The sequence below is a fragment of the Sinocyclocheilus grahami genome, unplaced genomic scaffold (genome assembly GCF_001515645.1).
Source record: "Sinocyclocheilus grahami isolate Dianchi unplaced genomic scaffold, SAMN03320097.WGS_v1.1 scaffold16.1, whole genome shotgun sequence".
Lineage (NCBI taxonomy): Eukaryota > Metazoa > Chordata > Actinopteri > Cypriniformes > Cyprinidae > Sinocyclocheilus > Sinocyclocheilus grahami.
The window spans coordinates 2,385,064-2,394,118 of NW_015505195.1; the positions used below are offsets into that span (position 1 = coordinate 2,385,064).

General features: G+C 37.3%; 1 protein-coding gene across 1 annotated transcript in view; it reads left to right on the plus strand.

Moving 5' to 3' along the window:
• Positions 1 to 1,563: 1,563 nt before the first annotated feature.
• Positions 1,564 to 9,055, plus strand: part of LOC107548439 (choline transporter-like protein 5-B) — a 47,786-nt gene continuing 40,294 nt past the window's right edge. Inside the window, exon 1 of the mRNA XM_016229119.1 lies at positions 1,564 to 1,745. Coding sequence (XP_016084605.1) covers positions 1,709 to 1,745 — 37 coding nt within the window. The 5' untranslated portion in view covers positions 1,564 to 1,708. The remainder of the gene's footprint in view (positions 1,746 to 9,055) is intronic.

The window sequence follows — 9,055 nt, forward strand, 5'->3', positions numbered from 1 at the left end:
CCATTCCGTGATGGTGTATGGAGGACGAGACCTGCAAAAACAATAAATAAACAAATACACAAATAAATAAATAAATGTGTGCATAAATACACGTATTCTTGTTTAAATACATAAATAAATCATTATAAGTGTGATGAAAGTAGGCAAATAAATAAAATAAATTGGTGGGCAAATGGAAAATGTTTAAGGAAGTGCCAAACTCATCCTAACTGTTTTCCTTTGATCACTCGTTTATTTCTGAATGTAGTTCCACTTTTTTTCCCTCTGCGCAACATGCTAATAAGAGGGTGTCAATTATGCAAGAGTAGGCGGATCGTGTGTGACGCGCTTAAGCGTTTGCCTGCGCTTGCGTATTAACTTCATCAGTCAAGGTGACTGATTATTATCTTACACTTTTTCATAGGGATAGTTTTGTAGTTATAATCATGAGAGAGTTAAATCATAAAAGATTTGAAGTGGATCATGAATGCTTACATAGCTCTTAATTGCAATACTGAACCGTTATTTGCTTAATAAACATACTTTTGTCGCCTGTATTTTCTGTTCTGATAACTCAGTCATCTCACGATGACCATGAGATACTGATATTACAGTTGTCTCTAGCTGGAGACTCAATCGGGTTACAAAAAATGACGTCAGGAAACGACACAGTCACAGATACTGTACAGACAATACAGCTCAGTTTTTTTATGTATCTTGCTCTGTTAAACGGAAAAAGTGACTTTAGGTAGGCCATACTGGATTAACGCCATGCATCTCCTGTCTGCTTGAAAGCCGCGCCATCAGCTATGACATGACCCCGACCAAGTCCATGGTTGACACCCTCTCATTAGCATGTTGTGCAGAGGAAAAATAAATGTGGAACTACATTCAGAAAAAAATGAGTGATCAAAGGAAAATAAATAGGATGAGTTTAGCATTTCCTTAAACATGTTCCATTTGCCCACCAATTTCTTTTATTTATTTGCCTACTTTAATCACGTTTAATTATTTCTATATGTATTTAAACAAGAATTTGTGTATTTATACACACATTTATTTATTTATTTGAATATTTATTTGTTTATTGTTTTTGCAGGTTTCGTCCTCCATAGGATGGTGAGTTGGCTTGAGGGGAAAAAAAACTTTTGAGAAAGAAACTGAAATACCATTTTGCATTGAACTTCCTCACTAACATAAAAATATTGTACTACTACTACTGTACATACTACTACACGATTTATATTTAGTTCCATGGTCGCCAATCATTGTGGTCTTCACGAGGCCATACTATACATAAATACTCACAGTCTATTATTGTGTCGACGCACAAGGGAATTTCAAAACACTAGCAGACTGTTTTCGGTTGATTTCCTTGGTTCTCGTGTTCACTGAAGTGTTTTTCCTGTGCCTGCCTGTGAGATTTCTTTTATTTTCCCACAAGTATTACGATAAGTCCCGCCTCCAGAAGTTGGATTGGCTTTTGGGAGCTGATGGCAGTCAGCGATTGGACAATTGAGCCGTCACTCATAGAATGGACCGCCTCTTTGTGCGCAGTGTCTCACTGCTGCTGATGGCGCTGTAAACACAGTGACGCGGCGTTGCGTGGCCCAGCAAAGCACAGATTTGTTGTATATGTGAACGAGCGCGAGAGACGCTATTCACGTCCACAGCTTCATATGCAATCACATAAACAAAAGACACACGAGGACCGCTCGTCGGAAGTGCAATGGCAAGGAAAAGTGCAATTCCCCCTTCATACTATGGTAAGCAGCTTGTGAATCGCGTAAAATCAAGTTTTTGCAGTAAGACCATTGACAAAGGGAACTGACCCAGCGGTGCTGCTGGTGTCAATCCGATTCATTATTCTAAGTGTTTGGCTGTTTTCTCGCACAGTAAATATTTCAAACACCTCTATGCAGAACGATAGCTCCACTGATGTGTTTTCATCCTGATTTGAGTTACTTTGTTTTTGCCAAACTGGATGAAGTGCACACTAAACGCAGATTCGGATTGTGTGTTTTTGTAATTCGGAAATTCTTTAATTGTTACGTCATTGAAGTTAATTGGAAAGCGTCCAATATATGAGCAAGAATTGAAATAATAGAAAACATATGGTGTTTATTGCGCAAGCTGTTTCATATTGAGAGGTTTTTGACTTTGTCCTGTGTAAAGTCCTCATTTAACGGTACCGTTACAGTACATAACCAGCCTGTGCTGACAGACTTTAGAATAACTGTTTGCTATTTTGGCGTTTTAATAGTTTAAACATGGTTTTTAAAGATGCACTCGATATGTTTTGCTAATTATGGATTGTACACATAATAATGGATCGAGGACCTATAAAACCCATTAACACCAAGCACCATACCTATTAATAATGCTTTAAATGCTCAGGGGGAAGGTAGGTAGATTCTGATTGGTTGTCAATGTTTTTATCGTTCATCAGCTGAAAAAAAAATTCGTTCTGAAAGTGATTCCAATGATATTTTTAGAACAGTTATTAAATCTTTATTGATATAGTTATAGTTCTTGGTGTGAACAATGTTTTATACAACTGTTTTATTCTACATGGAACGGGTCTCTTCTTCATGACAGCTGCCATTTTTCCATCACACGACCACTTGTTTTGCTGCTTTAAATGCTTGAATTATTTCTCATAGAATTAGAAATATTCGTAAAAATGTGTTGTTATTGATATAGTAATCATCCTTGGTGTGAATGGGCCTTTACACGACCGTTTAGGTGAAGGTTGCAGAGTAACTGATAGTTTCTAGTAGGCTTTTGCACTGTCTGCACTAGTGGTCGACCGATATTGTTTTTTTGACTGCCGATATCTTGGAAAGCAGGGTGGCCGATATAAAGCCGATATAATTGTATTTATTTTAATTAATATTTAAGAAGTTTGAAATCATTTGAAAATAGATTAAAAATAAATTTGTAAAATAAACATACTTATACTTTAGATGACAAAGTATTTTCCACAAATAAATAAATATTTAATAAAAATCTCATTGAAAAGGAAGTAAACTGTAACCAACAACTCAGTATTCTGGGAAGTTTGTGTGAGGGAATCATATTTTTTCAAATAAAGCCAAGGTAACACTCATTGTACATACAGCACACAGTGAAAATGACATGAAGATGACAGTGGGCAAATACATAAAGCGCAGCATCATTTGAAATCACGATTTTAATGTTTAAAGCATACAATTTTGCACGGACCGAAAGTCACGCAGAAAACACGCGATCATGCAGGTCACATGCACACTTTACAAGATATCTCAATTGGATTCGACTAAGTTTGCAAGGTTTGTGAAATTAAATTTTCATTAGCAATTCAAAGATTTGTTTAAATGATGTAAATGCGTATTTGCTGAATGCTGACGGCAAAACGAGAAAGTATTATAATGTTTGCCTTTTTATTACTAATAATATAAAAGCAATCGTTATAATACTTTTTGTATACATTTTAATTCCTTTGTTTAACAGTTCTTTCTGATTATTAAACATAATTCTATCCGTATTAGACAGAACTGTTAACGACGACAGCGAGCAAAAGGGAGAATGTGACCACTGCCGTTCTCAGTGCTGTCAAAATAAAAGTCCCGCCTCGAAAGCATGGGCCAAACAGAAAAACTTATCGGCCAATGCCGATATATCGGCCGACCACTAGTCTGCACTCCTGTATTGGTAGTCGCCGCATTGTTGCTGATCATTTGCATGAAGTTGAGTTCTGCTCTACTTTGTCGTATCGTGCAACCTTCTCAGTCACTTGTGTCAGTATAAATCAGAGCACAAACCACCAACAATACATTTGTTTAAATTGAGTCTAAGAATGTGTTATTTTGAGACAGAGAAGAAACGATGAGGAAATCAACCACAGCGGCTCCCGTTACTAAACATACTTCATGCATGCAGTCCAATAGGTGTCAAGTATACGGTCCAGAACCACTGTACTATACAGATCATTAAAAGCCTGTTAAATGTAAACCAAATTTAAAATTTAGTCAGTCTGGAACAGAATGTTGAGAACTTTTAAAAACATTGGGAATGTAGTCAGTCTACTTCACATTCCTCCGTAGTCATCAGAGACCTTTTACATTGTTCTGGAAACCAATCGTTCACAATCCCCTATGAGCTGGAGCAGAGCTCTCACAGACCCCTCTAGCCATTTATCACAACTACTCTAAATATTTTTCAGGGGCAATCTGTCTAATTATAACACAAAATCATGCCAAAGGGATGCATCTGGTACGCCTACGCACCCACAGCCATTCAGCATGACCATCTAAATAGATTTGTAATTATTATCATGTGATATACTGCATCTAAATCTCTATTTTTACAGCCTAGATGGCTCACCATGGCAGTGCTGTTGGAGTGTCAAAGAACAAAGTTTTCTTTGTCAAATAAATAGTGCAGGGAGCAGCTGTTTCTCTGTCTCGCTCGGGCAGGGTCAAGCTCTTTGGCCTTTGCCTCACGTGTTGTTAAGTTCCCACGAGCCACCTGTCAATCACAACTATTGGAATTGCTGGAATTGTGAAACAGTCTGTGGAGAGATACCCAAATCAAGGAAGAAAGCTGTCGGAAATGATGTGGAAGCATATGGTTGTTTCGAGGTAGCTTGTGTTTTTGTCAGAGCATAAATCTGGCATCTGGTTCCTTTCCAAATTTGAAACAGATTCTGGTATGTTTTTGTTTTTGTTGTTGTTCTTGTCTGGTTGCTATCTTGGCAGTGGGAGTACTGTACTGAGATGATTTACAAAGGAAGTTGTCTGTCATTGCAGTTCATTTGAAGTGGAACTGTGAGGTTTCAAATGTCTGGGAGAGTGATGCATCTGAATGGAGGTGGAGCTTGTCCTGACCTATGTTTGGGTCAACTGTTCTGTTTGATTTAGCATCTCAAATGCAATCCAGAACTGCTGCTGAGAGAGAAAGAATATGAAAGTAAGAGATATAGACTCTCTAGAATAAATTAAAGAGATTAGGATCTGTCTACAACACTGTGCCAATATTATATCCCTTTCTCTTAAAGGTATAGTTCACCCAAAAATTCTGTCATCATTTACAGTTTGTTCCAAACCAGTATGACTTTTTTTCTCCTTGAAATACAATTATTTAAATCTTAGAGCAGCACTTTTTAGTATAGTGAAAGCATACAGTAACCATGTTCAAAAAGGATGAAAAACTGTAAACAAGGATTTTAACTGTAAAAGACTGTAAAAATGCTACTGTAAAAACTGTAGTTAATGGTAACTTTGCTTAACAGTAAGTCTCCTTTCTATATACAGGTAAAACTGTAATAGATTTAACCTTACATTCCATGTAATGTTACAGTAAAAATGTTAAATGTAGTTTGTAGAAATAAAAAAAGAACAAGTCATCTTATACCTTGTCCACTATGTCCATATGACTTGTACATTATTTTCCAAGATTTCTGAAGTCGTACAATAGCTTTGCATGAGAAATGCACTTAAAATTTAAAGAGGACATAACACACAAAGTCAATCTCATGTTATCTTGAGTACCTATAGTGTAGTATTGCATCCTTCATATCTTCGAAGAGTCTTTAGTTTTATCCGATTTATAAAAGAAAGATTTCTTTCCGAGAGGCATGCCGTGGGTGAAGCTAAAGAGTCACAAGCATGCAAAACATTTGCGCAGCGATTGTCTGCAAGCTCTGACATCGACATAAATAAAACAAGAACAAAATCTTTATTGACTTAAATTTTATTTAATTTTTTATAAAACATTAGTCACCAAAATGCTGGGAACAAACAAACACAATTGCACAACTCCGTTGCTGCCCCGGAGAAACAAACAGCATGCACTGTTCCCTTAATGCTGGGTTCTTTAGGAAGTTAACAAGGTTATCTTTCCCTGAAAAACAAAAACACACTTCTTTGGTGACCATTGATTTCATTGTCCAAATACAAAATGACATCCTTCTCAAGCAAGTCCTGTGTAGTGCTGCAGACGACTTCCGTAACCGAATGAAGCAAGTTGATGGGCGTTCTCTTGCTCTCGCTCTGGTTGATGTCTGGACGTGTTTTCTGGTTGATGTGTTTTCTGGGAAAAGTGCTCATACAAGGAATTCCACTCTTTATGACGTCACACAGGGCCATACTAAAAAAAAAAATAAAAAAAATAAAAAAAACTTATACAAACCCTGAAGGAGTGTATTTGGTACAGAAATACTCCGTCATACCTCCAGCTCGGTTTTTGAAACCATGTTTAGCATGAGAATCCAACTCTTTAACGGTGTAAATAAGTCAAAATGCATGAAATAGCATTAGAACTTCCCTTTAAGTCATAATTCTCATCTGCCATAGCTCAATAGTACAGGTATTCAGATGCCTCCTTATAGAGCATCTATACATGAAGAATATCTTTTAACTCCATTTTACCTCCTTTTATGATGTTCTTATTTTGTAATTTTGTCATACTATTTATAACCTGCATATTTTGCCATCAAAAGAAAATGCTGGTTAAAAAGCTCTCGGCAAGAAGTACTGCATTGGGTTCCTGGCCCGATGTAAATTTGAAAAAGCCTCCCTCCAGATGTGGAAGGATCTTATTAACAGTTCCCCAACAGGACGATCTTCCCTTAGGAAAAGAAAGCAATTTATACTCCTGCTTCAGAGCTTGCTGCAGAGGTATATTAAAGATGCCTGGAATTATGTAGCTAATAGAGAGGACAGTCAGTGCATTCATGTGGGACCAGGTAGTCTCTCTTTATCTCTTAAGAGTTTGACACAGAAGATTCTCTTTCATGTCCACTGCCTGTGGTACAAAGCAGCTCTCGGTGGCACATGCCATAGTCCACCATAGAGTTCAGAATGAGCTCTCTACTGTGCGCCTGGGACTTTAACAATGATTGATTCTACTCAAATGCCACACTAAGGGATGAATGGCTCATAATGGGTGTCATCTCTTTTTCCAGTGCATCTGTAAATAACTTGGAAGTTGTATAGGTTCAGCTAATGGACAGCATCACTGGTCCTGAATGAAAAACTTACACAAAGCGTCTTGTCTGGTTTTGATTCAAGCTGATTTGGAATGCAGTTTCCAAAAAACTGTGTGTCTTTGATTGTAAGTAAAAAGTTTTGTCTGAAATGCTTTCTTTCTTTTTTGTCATGTTTTATCTCGGGAACAAACAGAGTCAGGACTTCTTATTAGACACGAAAATAAATAAATACATAAATAAAAAGTTGCATGTTGCATAAAATATAAAGCTACACATGTACATAAACTCATAATCATTAATAAACTAATATCATTAATTATATAATAATAATAATACAGAAAGCACAGTACACAAAATGTTAGCATTATAAAATTATATTAGCGTTTTACAGATTTAATATTATAAAGGGCTTATTGATCAACCCCTTGCCTGTGTCTGGATTTCTGTTTTACAGTTCTGTTTCAACTCGTTACTGTGAACTCATTTCATAATTGTTGAATTTTGCAACACTGTCACAGTTACTGAACAGAAATGAAAAAACATTGGACTAAATTGAGCTGAATAATGACACTATTGTCTGCTTTACAGCTGAAACTGAAGCCGCTTCATAATTTGATGAATATTACAACATTAACACTGTTATTTTCCTGTTTATTAATGTGAAGCTGCCTTGAAACAATCTGCAATGTATAAAGCATTTTATAAATGTGACTTGACTTTGCTTAACAAAAGTTTATTTATTTTAGATTATTTTTATCAGTTTGTGTATTTTTGTGATAGCTCTGTTAATTAATACAATTTTTGGTCATGTCTTATCTTGCCTAGGGAGTGAACTGAGCCAGGACTGCAATTGGTGCCACCTAAAAAAAATAAACAATAAACGCATAATGCCTCTGGTTGTAAAGATGCAAATCACATTTCAGACAGTATCCAGGAGTCATATTCACACTCACACTGTCAATGTCTGTGCTGTCCGCCTGGTGCTCAAGGCTGAAGCTGGTGTCCTTGAGAGATATGCAATTTGAACAGGCACTGGCAAGGTTTTATATTGCCTGAGCAATAGAACAGTGTCTAAATAACAGATTTTGATGTACTTTTGCATTTTGCCTTATTAACAAATGGTCATGTGACTTTCACCTTCTCTTTAGTACTTGTAGTATTAAATAATGATGCCAGAAATGCCTCTAATTAACGTAAAGTGAAATTTATCTGAATCAAGTGCCAGTATTATCACACAATAAATGAACATGATAGAAACAGCTAAAGTGTCTCTGTTGTCATTAAAGGGGTCATATGATGCGATTTCAATTTTTCCTTTCTCTTTGAAGTGTTACAAGCTCTTGGTGCATAAAGACGATCTGTAAAGTTGCAAAGACTAAAGTCTAAAATCCAAAAAGATATTCTTTATAAAAGTTAAGAGTCAGCCACACCTACCTAAAACGGCTCGTTCTAACACGCCCCCACATGTCTACGTCACGATGCGGGAAGATTTACATAATGCCGCCCAAATGTTCACGCAAAGAAAGAAGGCGTAACTTTTATTCTCGCTGTAGTATTGTTGCTGCCGCCATGTCGTGAAGATGCTGTGTGTTTCATTGTGAAAGTGAAACTACTTTGTTTGGCCTTCCAAAAGAGGATCATAAACGCTTTGTCATGCCTAGAGCTGATCCGTGCTGGTCGCTAAGGAAATACATGAACTTCGCGCTGTGGATTGCCAGTTCGGCGTTCACCGTGGACGAAGCGGAGTCCAGCCCGGGGTCGTCACATGTGGTTGCCACAAGCCCCCCCGGCCGCTCCTTCGTCGAATCTGCCGGCCTCCGCTCACTCTAGCCCGCCGGCCACTGCTCGTTCTAGCCCGCCGTGTGTGACGCTGTGTGTTTTGTTGTGAAAGCGAAACTACTTTGTTTGGCCTTCCAAAAGAGGACACGGCTAGAAATCAGTGGTTAAGTTGTATTTACAACACTGTTCCAGAACAGTTCAACCCAAATATTCAAATGTGTGCAGCACATTTTATGGAGCACTGTTTCCTGATCCTGTGAGAGTAGACTACAATGCTGGCTGTTTCTGACTCACAGACTGTAAGTATGTTTTTTTTATATATAAAGA